The 13677-nt window shown below is 45.1% G+C and overlaps 1 protein-coding gene across 1 annotated transcript in view; it reads right to left on the bottom strand.

The window, feature by feature from the left end:
• LOC135824231 (uncharacterized) overlaps nucleotides 1-12836 on the bottom strand; it is a 26878-nt gene extending 14042 nt beyond the window's left edge. The window contains exons 1-7 of the mRNA XM_065336962.1: nucleotides 12720-12836; nucleotides 7842-7940; nucleotides 7343-7441; nucleotides 6596-6694; nucleotides 4504-4602; nucleotides 3866-3964; nucleotides 3372-3470 (exon numbers count right to left, since the gene is read on the bottom strand). Coding sequence (XP_065193034.1) covers nucleotides 3372-3470; nucleotides 3866-3964; nucleotides 4504-4602; nucleotides 6596-6694; nucleotides 7343-7441; nucleotides 7842-7940; nucleotides 12720-12836 — 711 coding nt within the window. The remainder of the gene's footprint in view (nucleotides 1-3371; nucleotides 3471-3865; nucleotides 3965-4503; nucleotides 4603-6595; nucleotides 6695-7342; nucleotides 7442-7841; nucleotides 7941-12719) is intronic.
• Nucleotides 12837-13677: the final 841 nt, after the last annotated feature.

Genomic DNA, 13677 nt, shown 5'->3' with positions numbered 1-13677 from the left:
ATACAACGCCTTCCTCGTATACAACGCCTTCCTCGTATACAACGCCTTCCTCGTATGCAACGCCTTCCTCGTATGCAACGCAGTCCTCGTATACAACGCCTTCCTCGTATACAACGCCTTTCTCGTATACAACGCCTTCCTCGTATACAACGCCAGGGCAGGGGGCGATTGAAAAAATAAAAGACCGTCTCCGATTAGAAGACCGGGCCTACTAAATGAGTCTCAAACTTGTGTTAAATATAGAAGACCGTGCTCAAACTGTGGGTAAAAGTAGAAGACCGTGTTCAAACTGTGTAGAAGAAAATGGAAGAATGGGGGTAAAACTGTGCGGCGAAAAATAGAAGACCGGGGTCAAACTGGGTTGAAAGAATAAAAGACCGTCCTTGAATACAAGGCCGTCCTCGATTATAAGGCCGGGTTAGGACGAGGTTGAAAAAATAGTAGACTGACCTACTATTTGTGGAAATACGGTAAGTGCAAGGGGAACCCTCCTTTGCGGCTGTAGGTGCTAAAACGTCCCCTGTTGGCCGAAAATCAGAATTTTCTTCTCCGGGGGACACCCTGGACCCTTGGTCGTACCACTCCCAACCACCCTGTGACGCCCCTGATCAGGTTATGATGAATCGAATCGATCATAATATGATCGATTCATTATTATAATGTCTCGAGGCAGCGCAAAAGATAGATGGCATTGGCAGGAGTTTAATATTGCTACACATTTGGATATCGCCATTCTAGTGCCTGTGAGAAATATTTGATGAGCATGGAGTCAAATTTCAGTTTATGCAGAGCATCAACAGTAGATTACAATTCACGTAACATTTTCGTAGTTTTCTCACTATAATTATGATGGTCTATATCGCATTTGTTACTTACCCTTACTACGGATGATAAGCTGGTATTTTCGCTGTGCATGCGACCGCATGCACAGGTGGCAAACACAGGGTGGTGCCCCCCCCCCCCCCCTGACGTCAGCTAAACATGGCGGTACATCATATTGCCCGTGCGCATCGATTCTACTTTCAAGCATTTGTTGTTCCTTCCTTGCCGTTTTCTCACAGACTAGTTCCCTGCAAGAATTTCAACCATTTGGAGGGAAATGTGCAAACGGGAAATGTGTGAACAAAAATCTGACTTTAACCACCAGGACTGGAACCAGGGACCCTAGCTTACGGCCAAGGATGCTCTACCCACGGGTGTTTCGCAGTGGCCACTCGTCAAGACGGCGGCAAATCCGAGAGTACAAACATTTCGACTCTGCCTATGTGCGAATATGATGCGAATATCGCACGTGCATGCAAACTTAAGGCTTCTGCAGAGCTGGGTAGAGCAAGTGTGTAGCCAGTGTAAGAACGACAACCTTTTCCGAGAGAGAATGTGGCTCTTTTCACTCCACCTTCTACGCACACCAACACCTTCTACCAACCTACACTTCTACCCGAAGGGTGTACCCCTTCCCACCTGTATCAACCCGCACCTAACCTTCACCATTAACTTAGATACATGTATTTCCCACCTTCACCTTCTCACCTCACCTCATCTCACCACCATCACTCCCTATTAACCCGTGCCACCACCCAAAGCCCTCCATTCTTTATCCACTGACGATGTTGTTCAGAACAACGAAACGTCTGGAGAAGTATCGTAAATATTTCTATCGTTATTAAATGTTATCAAATATACCACTCTTTGGTCTAGAAAGAATACTTTTTTGATATTACAATGAGAGTGAATAATCAACGGCTTGTCCACCAACTCTTTTTCCTCTTTTGAAAGATAGAGTAACCCTCCAACCTCCCAGTAACACCCGTGGCAATGACAATAATTGCAAATACGTTGTGCCGCTAACTCAGCGAACATCTGGCGACAGCCGACCATTGGTTTCCGCTGTGTAGCTTTGGAACACCCTGCCAGAGGAGCTCACGTCCACTCGTCGTCCAAATTCGTTTTAAAGACTGCTGAAAGTGTTTTTAATCGACGTGGAGACAACAATTTTAATTTTCTTCTCACATTCATCAGTTATTTTGTTCTCGTAATACATTATTGAATACGAACTTAGAAGTTGCGGCAAGAAGCGTGTGCTCCTCGTTGGAGCAACCAACTACATTCTTGAATGTATATTTAATCATTGTTCAGCATGGTTACTCTTCAGTTACGACTTTCCACTGATGAATGTGACAAGAAAATTAATTTTGGTAAACTTTCATGGCTTCGTTGTAGTGTGGCGATGACAGCAGAATTTGTTCTCTTTAGGGGTGAAACCAAGGTCTCAATTTTCCAAACGAACCTTCTTCATCAAAACGAACGAAGATGTCGAAGGATTCTTTTACCATTCACAGTTCCTCTTGAAACACACTCTGTGCATGTGCCCTGCAAAGTACATGACTGCGCACATATTTGCCGTGCAGTCACCACAATTGGCACGTCCATAGCTTTGCACTGCGCAGTTTGCACCCCAAACTGCCCAAGACTACTTCTGCACACCGTGGCCGGGAATGGCCACACTCAAGCGCAGTCTGTGGCCTACTATGCACTTGCAGTGGCACCTACCTGGAGCCAAGTGGACACAAAACTAGTCGACTGTACAAGTACAGTAAACGTGTATACAGGGAAGATCAGTGCATGTGTGTGCAGAAATCGTGTGTCGACCTTCTTTTGAATTGAAAACGAAGGTTCTTTGAACCTTTGACACCTTCGTTTCACCCCTAGTTCTCTTATTTCTGTTATGAAATTGTTCTGCTATGGTTAATATAGCCGAATAGTACCTCCCTCTGGCGTCGGTCCTCATTTTTCCCATTTTTTACTGATTTTTAATTCTATTCGAACTTGGTTTGTAATTACCGTAGTTTCCAGTACATATATTTCCCATTGACTACTGTCTTATTTTCTCGAGTAAAGCTTTATCGAGCCACATTTCGTTTTATATTCTATCGCCATCATAATATTGGGCATATATGCCCGTTTGGTTGGCGATGTAAAATAAAACTTCAAAAAAAAAAAAAAAACTCCTTAAACCTTTGAGCAGTCACCCACCTCTAGGAAACAAGCCCCGCCTCTATCTCTCTCTGTCTCTGTCTCTGTCTCTCCTTCCCTCCCGATGTGTCTTTCTGATGATGCTTCATGCTAGTTGGTCACCTTGGCCCACAGATAAACAATGGTTCATGCACGATATGCTTTCATTTTGCCACTTTGATGCTACTGTCTCCGAAACACATATTCACGAGATTAAAAATGAATTGGTTCATCTCAAAGTTACCCTTCACATCTCGGTGTTCCTTTGGAGAATTGTGCAGTAGGTGAGACCATTGCAGCACAGGGTAGCAGTTTCACAGCTAATTTCAGTTGTTAATGCTTCGTGAGATGTGACGTACCATGTCAGGTTGGTTTGGATTGGCTTTGCCGTCCAGTAGATGCTGCATACAGTCGATGTGACCCCGTTCACTGGCATAGTGAAGTGGTGTCTTTCCCCACTATAATACAAGTGTAAATTCAGCAAGTAACCAACAAAGAACATGGCTCACTATGAGAGGTGGCTGTACACATTGAATGCCACATACCACATGTCACATGCCACATGCCACATGTCACATGCCACATGCCACATGTCACATGCCACATGCCATATGTCACATGCCACATGTCACATACCACATACACTACCTCTCACAATACTAGGTAGAACACATGTTCGTCAACTTTCATAATCGGACATGTTTGGATCAGGAAAAATTAATTAGTTCATCTCATAGCTCTCCTTCACATCCCAGTGTTCCTGTGTATGATGTGCAGTGGGTAAGGCCATTGCAACACAGGGCAGCAGTTTCACTGTTTTGCTTATTAAAATGATTCATGAGATGCAACTTACTAGGTCAGGTTGGTTTGGATTGGCATTGTTGTCCAGTAGATGCCGCATACAGTCGATATGACCCATCTTAATGGCATAGTGAAGTGGTCTCCTTCCGTCCTATAACACAAGTGCATGTTTAGCAAGTAGCCAACAAAGAACATGGCTCAATACGAGAGATGATTCTACATATTGTGTTCCACATGTTCATCGGTGGGGATACATTGATATGAACGAGGGCGAGTTGCAGCTTAGAGCCTGTCGATTCCAGAATACTTCCAAACCCAACACCAAATGTGCTCTCCGACAAACCACATTCATGACACAAGCAGCATGACACTCAGAGCTAGGGCACATAGTGATTCCATCACATAACAGTTTTTAATCAAGGGAGAAGAGAAGGATCCAATCGTGATCTGTTGTGACTTAATTTTGATGCCGAAACAGTCATGAGAATACTGGCATTAAAACCTAGGGAATAATCATTGTGAAAAAAAGCTCTGTACCCGGCGCATTGAGCACTTTTCCAGCAGTTTGCCAACATATTCTTTGTTTTCTTCATACAGTGAGTTTCCAAGAAATTTATTATCAGAATACTATAGTAAAAAAACTTCGTAGAATACAATAGTATTATTAACTTGAATGTCTCCATAACCTACTTCATCGGGTTGATCAGGATAAGCTCCAGCATGCAGTAGATGCAGAACGCAGTCGGCCTTGTTCTCAATAGTGGCATAGTAAAGTGGTGTCTTTTCATCCTGTGATACAGTGATAGGTACAAACAGTGATCAGCGAAAGAAAAGTTCTTTTGATGTGCAGCACTCAGGGAAAACTGGTGTATCACTCTGATGGTGTGATTACTGCAATATTTCAAAAATCAAACAAGGAGAAGTTCTCAGTCACATTTACTTGTGTGTCCACTATATTGTATGCATTACATTTGTCACGTCCTGGACGCGACCCTCGCGGTTTGACAGATCCTGTGACAGTAGTATCTGTGTCGTGCGCAGCTCTGTGATTGAGCTGTCACAATCTATACTATCACGTGGTTTGGCCAGTGTCTTGTCCCACGTGTTGAGCATGTAGGTTGAGCGGCACGCGCTGTTCCGCGTAGGTGTCATGCTTTTTAGGCGTGATATCCCACGTTGGTGTCATGTCTCTTGGACATGACACATCGTATGATTCCCCGCGGATAGGGGTTTCCAGATATCTTTTTGAATGATGGGGTGTTTTTTGGATCTTTGGATTTTTTTCGAATTTTGCTGTTTTTTCGTGATTTTTCGCAAATTCGACAATTTTCCGATTTTTTGCCAAATTCTACCTTTTTTAGACCTCTTTTTGAGGTGTTTTGGAAATCTGGGGGACCAAAGGCACCGATCACGTGCCACAATGGGCCTGAAAAAATTTCGACTTCAGCGCACGTGGCCTCTGAAGGCTCTGATCTGAGCTCAGAGCTGTCATGCATAATGTTACGTCATCGTTGCCATGGCAACGGGTAGATAATTTTCGGGTTTTGAGTGATTTTTTGAACATTTTTTAGAAATTTTTCGCATTGCACCATTTTTTGAATTTGAATCTTGATGCTCGAGAACAATATCTTGTATCTCAATAATACGCAATTTCTTGCGAATAATCTGGAAACCCTTACCGCCGGAACCTGGTCAGGTAGGTTCTCGCGTGGAATGTTCTAGGAATGTTCCAGGAAGTTCTTGACTTCCTGGAAATGTACGCTCTAGGCTTCATGCAAAATCATGTGACTGAGAAGTCCTATTGATTTCCATGATCCCTTTCGCGCTTCGTGCAAGTCACGAAGGGCCGTGCGCAAAAGAATGAGAGCTGAGTGCAGAAAAATGAGAGCTGAGTGCAGAAGAACGAGAGGCGTGCGCAAAAGAGCGGGGAACCGCACGCAAAATGAAGGCGCAAAAGGAAGGCGTGGCAAGCGCGGTACAGCGACGCCGCGGTGACCCGCGAAGGGCCCGCCGGTGAAGTTCTCGGAAAAGGGAAGCGGATACGGCACAACATCCCGCCGGAGTTACGCTGTTCTATCACGTCGGGTGAGCGGGCTCCCCGACGGGATCCATATAATTCAAAGACTTCCGCGGAGACTTAGGTGAGCGGGCTCCCTACGTCCCGATCCGGCCTTTTGCTCCGTTTGTGCTTCTTATTCATTGTCGTTTCCGTTGTTTGAACTATTGATCTTTTGCTGTTTCCTTGCTATGCCTGCATTGTAAAACCTGTATTATTCGCCGATTTCTCAGAACCATCACGCCGTGCTTTGCACGAACTTCTCTATCTCTTCTTCACAGTGCATAAAAGAACAATGTCACCTCATAACTCTACACAATTAACTCTCTCCCGGACTTGAGTAATAGACTGAGACTCTCAGACCTTCTACCCGTTGTCTTCGCTTCGTGTGTGAATCAAGGTGAGCAGAACACTAAGTTGGGTCGTCGACTATATTGGTCGACCGCCTGGCGGTTGGATTTGGTTGGGTTGTGAGCGATCATGACAGGCAACGAACCTCGCAGGGATGCGACACATTGTCTCTACACTATCTAACACAATAACGGTAGAACACAATTTTCTTCGACTTTCATAATCGGACATGTTTGGATCAGCAAAAATGAAATCTCATAGCTCTCCTTCACATCCCAGTGTTCCTGTGGATGATGTGCAGTGGGTGAGACCATTGCAGCACCGGGTGGGAGTTTCATAGTTTTTATTGTTAATGCTTCATGAGATGCAACGTACCTTGTCAAGTTGGTTTGCATTGGCTTTGTTGTCCAGTAGATGCCGCATACAGTCGATATAACCAAACTCAATGGCATAGCGAAGTGGTGTCTTTCCCAACTATAACACAAGTGTATGTTTTGCAAGTAGGCAACAAAGAGCATGGCTCAATATGAGAGATGTTTGTACATATTGTGTGCCGCATGTTCATCAGTGGGGATACATGGATATGAAGGAGGGCAAGTAACAGTTTAGAGCCTGTCGATTCCAGAATACTTCCAAACCCATCACCAAAATTGATGTTCTCTTCGACCAACCACATTCACAACACCAGCAACATGACTCTCTGAGTCAGGGCACATCGTTATTCCTTCACATATCAGTTTTAATGAAAGAGAGAGAGAGAGGGATCCAATCAGGATAAATTTAATTCTGATGCCGAAATGTCATCAAAACTGGCATTAAAAACCTAGGGAATTATCATTGTGAAAAAAGCTCTGTATCCGGCGTATTGAGCACTTTTCCAGCAGTTTGCCAACATATTCTTTGTTTTCTTCATACAGTGAGTTTCCAAGAAATTGATTATCAGAATACTATAGTAACTTAGAAGTTGCGACTTCGGCGGTATTAGTCATGAAGTTGGTTGCTCCAACGATGCGGCAGTCGTGAGTCAGTCAAGTGTCAAGTACGGCAAGAAGCGTGTGCTCCTCGTTGGAGCAACCAAATTCAAGAATACTATAGTATTATTAAAATGTCTCCATAACCTACTTCATCGGGCTGATCAGGATGAGCTCCAGCATGCAGTAGATGCAGAACGCAGTCGACCTTGTTCTCAATAGTGGCATAGTGAAGTGGTGTCCTGCCATACTGTGATACAGCGATAGGTACAAGCAGTGATAGCGAAAGAAAAGTTCTTTTGACGTGCAGCACTCAGGGGAAAACTGGTGCATCACTCTGATGGTGTGATTACTGCAGTATATTTTACAAATCAAATAGAGAAGTTCTCAGTCACATGTACTTGTGTGTTCACTATATTGTATGTATTACATAGTCTCTACACTACATATCACAATACTAGGTAGAACACATGTTCTTCAACTTTCATAATCGGACATGTTTGGATCAGCAAAAATGAATTAGTTCATCTCATATCTCCCCTTCACATCCCAGTGTTCCTGTGGAGAATTGTGCAGTGGTTAAGACTATTGCAGCACAGGGTGGCAGTTTCTTAGTTTTGATTGTTAATGCTTCATGAGATGCAACGTACCTTGTCACGTTGGTTTGGATTGGCTTTGCTTTCCAGTAGATGCCGCATGCAGTCGATATGACCCATCTTAATGGCATAGTGAAGAGGTGTCTTTCTTGACTATAACACAAGTGAATATTCAGCAAGTAGCCAACAAAGAACATGGCTCACTATGAGAGATGATTGTACACATTGTATCCCACATGTTTATCTGTGGAGGGTACATTGATATGAAGGAGGAAAATCAGCAGCTTTCAGCTTGTTGATTTCAGAAGACTTCCAAAGTCATCACCAAATGTGCTCTCCGATCAACCTCATTCATAACACAAGTAACGTGGCACTCCGAGTTAGGGCACATCGTGATTCCATTGCATAACGGTTTCCAATACAAGAGGCAGGGATTGAATCGGAATCTATTCTGACTTAATTGCCATGCCAAAGCAGTCATCAGACATTTGGCATTAAAACCTGGGGATTAATCATTGGGGAAAAAATGTGCACCCGGCGCATTGAGCACTTTTCTAGCAGTTTTCCAACACAGTCTAAGACATTTATACGGTTGTGTACTCATTAGTTCGTATTTTACTGCTTCTTTGGCATAGTGATTATTTAGAGCCCATCCGGTTTAGAAGAGCGCATGCTCCAGTGGTTCTTCACTATTAATTATTCCCGTACCTATGCAAAAGACGTTACTTGAGGAACGTCTGGCGCTAGCCAGGGTCCACACAGCTTTAATTCCCGTAGCTATGCAGAAGACGTTACTTCAGTAACGTCTGGCGCTAGCCAGGGTCCACACAGCTTTAATTTGGTGTTTGTTTGTTTGTTTGTTTGTTTGTGTCACGGCTGGAGCTATCCCGTATCTGTCCCGTATCTGTCCCGTATCTGTGACTACAAAGGCTCTACAGGATTGTACATAACAGCTGTCAACAATATTTGCGGGCTCCTGTATCTGTCCCGTACCGTACCAATATTCGTCGTATTATGTATACGACTCCCTGATGTAGAGGGAGATTTGGAAAGAAATAGGGAGACGAGGAGGAAATTAAATTAGAATAGACGCCGAATAGGTGATAGGATGCGTCAGCATAAACATACTTTGGAAGAGAGATCCCGTCGTCTCGAAAATAAGCATGAACGAGCGATTCAGCGCCGGTCACAGGAAACGTCGGAAGAGAGATCCCGTCGACTCCAGAACGCCCGTGATCGGCAGAGTCCGCCGGTCCCAGGCAACGTCAGGACAGACAACCCGTTGAGTCCAGAACGCCCGTGATCGGCAGAGTCTGAGCCGGTCCCAGGAAACGTGAGGACAGACATCCCGTCGAGTCCAGAACGCCCGTGATCGGCAGAGTCAGCGCCGGTCCCAGTAAACGTCAGGACAGACATCCCGTCGACGCGCAGAAAAACTAAATCTGCAGCCTCTTTTGCCGTCGGACAGGATACGTATTTTAGGAGACTGTAAAGTTATGTAATGTCCAAATTTCGACGTGAGCAGCAGGTCACTGGCGTTGATTTTTCGACGTGCGAGGCAAATAACGCGAACTGAACTTTCGTCGACGCGCAGAAAAACTAAATCTGCAGCCTCTTTTGCCGTCAGACAGGTTACGTATTGTAGGAGACTGTAAAGTTATGTAATGTGCTCCACAGACAACCATGCATTCGGCGTGGTCATTGGCTCAACAGGTCAATGTACATGTATATTACTACAAAAAGGCCAGAAAATCCGATTACTGTATTAAAATCAACAAATTTTCGCTGGCGATTTCGCTGATTTCGCCGCTTGGTACCAACCGGCCAAAGTAAATCGCAGGCCAAAGTTTGTCATATAGGCAAATGATGCATGATTGAGCAATGGATGCATGTGAGAGCACAAATACCGATCGATTTCAAATTTGACGTGACATTGCGCGTCACGTCGGAAATAACGTGCATCTTTACCTCTCTAAAAGAGAGGTTTTAATTTCTCATCGGTCAAAATTTGTTGATTTACAGTATAAGGAGATAAAAGAAAAGAAGGAGCAAACCAAAAGTAGATGATTATTAGAGAAATAACAATCCGCAATAAATTCTGCAAATATTTTGCCTTACTCATAATATTCAAACCGATTGAAACGTTTTTGCAATACAGTGATGTGGCCAATCAACGGAAAAAGACATTTCCATCAGTTTTTATAACATGTACGATGAGCTAGGCAAAAAAGCAAAGCGTAGAGCCCTGAGCTTCCACGCTCTCTCGTTTGGTATTTGTGTGTTTGTTTGTTTGTGTCACGCCTGGCGCTATCCCGTATCTGTCCCGCACCGTACCGTACCATCAAACACAGCTGGCCACATACAGCTGGCCGCAATATTCAAATACGGCTTTCAAACGCAAGATCATAACGTGAAGCAACTTGGAAGAATGAGTATGAATGCGAAGTGTATGGGGGAATGCATGTAGGGCGATAGTGCGGGTTCGAATCCGAGGATATGCCTGAAAAAATAGGAGAATTGAAAAATTTATAACATCCCTATGCTTTTTTGCCGTCATCAAGGCGGTAGACGGTGTCGTATTACTCTCGATCGTACCTGTCCCGTACCTATCCCGTACCGTACCGTACCGTCAAAGACGGCTGGCCACAAAGCATATTCATATAGGGCTTTCAAGCGCAAAATCATAACGTGAAGCAACTTGGAAGAATTAGTATGTATGCGAAGTGTATCGGGGGATGCATGCAGGGCGCGCGATAGTGCGGGTTCGAATCCCAGGTTATGTCTTAAAAAAAAAGGAAATTTTTAAAGAATTTTATAACATCCCTGAGCTTTTTTTTGACTAGGTCATCAAGGCAAAAAAGCATAGCGTAGGGCCCTGAGCTTCCCAGCTCTCTCGTTATCACTCAGGCTGCAATATTCATAATTATAGACATATTCATAAATGACATATCTTCAATACCCATGAGCTACATTGTATACAGTCGTCCCTCTCTAATCCGGCACTTGTTTATCCGGAACCCTTGCCAACCGGCGCACTTTCTGATGAAACCGATTTTTTTCGTTCAATTCCTACATCTTAATCCGGCACTTGAATTCCGTCTCCGGCAGTGACTTTTTGAAACGAATCGCTCAAACTGCACGTAGTTTGATTTCATAATCCGGCAGTCCTAGGGTTCCCAGTAAAAAGGCAACGCCTGTTGGGAGTTCCCTAGTAAAATAATAAATTCTACTACTACTACTACTACTACTACTACTACTACTACTACTAGTCGTAAATCGACTGTGCGTGTGTGTGCAAGAGTACGTATACATGTGAACATGTTCTCTGTTTTACTTTATCACTGTGTATATTCCTGGAGAAAAGTTGAGAATATAAAGCCGTGCACTAAATACTTGGGTTGACACGGAAAAACCCTGCGTTTTGACATATGATACATGCATGTAATTGGGTAGGGCCGGGTCAAAGGGCAGGATTTCTTAATCCAGCACCCTCGTTAACCCGGCAGAAAATGCTGTAGCAAAAGGTGCCGGATTAGAGAGGGACGACTGTATATGATATAATTATCAGTGCAATAAAGAGTATAATAGATGCAGACATGGCCAGACAACGAGTTCATGGAATTTTAAAGGATTTTTATGTTATTCAAGATCGATTTTCGTGTTCCGCTCATCAGTGAATAGTATCGGAACTGAGGGTACTGTGTACAAAAAAGAACATTAACCCACATGCATGCACGCATACACACAATAAAACTTTAAACAAACAAAACATCAATATGCACATTTATCCAGACACGCTCTCACATACACACGCACGCATGTGCGTGCCAAACGTACAAAACGTGGACACATGTACACCAAACAGATAGAATACAAGGAAGTGGGGTTTGCCATAGTTTTTTTTCTTTCAATTTTGTCTGATAAATATTTACGAGACTTTGCATCGAGCGACACCGTGGATAACACTGAGCCAAGAATTATGCAATAAACCAGAAGAGATATCTCTTCACAAGTAGGCAAATAAATGCGAAGGTGCCCGGCAACAGCAATCGGGCGAGTCACCGCAATGTACGTATTGCACCTTCAATGATACACATACACGGTTGACCACCCATGCCTCAAACCGGCGGGTCAACCACATGGTGGCCCGGCAACTTCAAACGGGAACACACCGATACAACAGACACAGTTGACCACCCATGCCTCAAACCGGCGGGTCAACCACATGGTGGCCCGGCAACTTCAAACGGGAACACACCGATACAACAGACACAGTTGACCACCCATCCCTCAAACCGGCGGGTCAACCACATGGTGGCCCGGCAACTTCAAACGGGAACACACCGATACAACAGACACAGTTGACCACCCATACCTCAAACCGGCGAGTCAACCACATGGTGGCCCGGCAACTTCAAACGGGAACACACCGATACAACATACACAGTTGACCACCCATGCCTCAAACCGGCGGGTCAACCACACAACAACATACAGGTGTCACAACACTGAGACAGTACAGCACAACACTGAGAGGCAAATGCATTTGACCCTCCCAAAAACCAGTGTTCACGACCAAGCATTTCTCACGGTATCGCTCATTAGCATAACTTCCTACAAGTAACCATGGCAAACCCCTAAGTGATACCCACAGAGCCATACCGGCACAAGGACTGCACAACAAGCGGACGGCACGACACTGTACAACACTACAAATGTACCTCACTTCTGTTCTCAACACCACATGGGCGTGGGCTGTTCCAGTCTTTGCTGCTAGCCATTGCACAGGGGCATACCGGCTGCACGCCTGACATAGTGATCGGATGCTGCACTTCGCCAGCAGTCTGCACGGCATATGGCTGCTTCACAGACACTTGTACTCCGGGGAGCCATGAGTGTGGCCCCGCCGATGCGCACAGAATGGGATCTCACCCGGTTGCAGTTGAGGATCTTAGTCGAGCAAACTCGGGAGAAGTAGCTGCCGTTGACGAACACAAACACTGGCCGTGAGCTGCCGGCAGTAGCGGTCAGGGACCGGAACTCGGCCATAGCCGAAACTGGGTACATCAGATTATGTGTGCGCAAATACCGGGCTTAAAGGTCTGAGTCGCTCATGAGATCATTGCAGGCAGCAATCAGAGCGGCAAGTTCAGCGGAGGAGTTGGCACCAGGCATTGGTTGGCTGTGGAAGCCAGTTCTCGGAAGCGAGTAATCACAATAGGTTCATGCTGCATCTCAGCGGCCCATTGCCCCAAAAACGATTGTCCTTGATAGAAACCGCAGAAGCCAACATCAGAGGCATCCGTGAATAGCTCAAGGTCGGGGGACTTTGAACACTTAACATCGTAGAAGAAGGATTGGCCATCCCAGTTTGCGGCAAAGGAGCGCGACCATTCGATGTCCAAGTGAGCTTCTGTGTCGATGTTGACTACTGACTGAAGAGACAGAGTTGTCCAGCTAAGATACAGGAGTTGAAGGATGAAGGTCCTGCCAGGAGGAACCACCTTTGCGGCAAGGACAAGGTTCCGATCAGCGAAAGCAGTTCCCGCGTTGTGTAGCTAGTGCACATGGACTACTCACTCAAAGCCGCTAGAAAGGCCGATAACTTCTGGTCAGGTAGCCGCATCACCTGGTCCATGCTGTCGACTTCTATGCCAAGTACCGTCACCACTGTTGCTGGGCCGACCACCTTGCTGAGGTTGTCGAAGACCTGCGGAACCGTTGCTTTCAGTTGAACTCATTCCATCGACCATCAAGCACACGAACATAAGCACCTTGGTTAGTGCAGCGTACTGGTTCTTGTGCTGGCCTGCACAGCTATCAGGAATAGTTTTACCCAGAATGATTGGGTTGATGATTTCTCCCTGAGATAGGGTAATGCCACGTGCAC

Source organism: Sycon ciliatum, chromosome 9 (assembly GCF_964019385.1).
Source record: "Sycon ciliatum chromosome 9, ocSycCili1.1, whole genome shotgun sequence".
Taxonomy (NCBI): domain Eukaryota; kingdom Metazoa; phylum Porifera; class Calcarea; order Leucosolenida; family Sycettidae; genus Sycon; species Sycon ciliatum.
The sequence above is the reverse complement of the archived record's forward strand: the minus strand, read 5'-3'. Positions and strand labels throughout refer to the sequence as shown.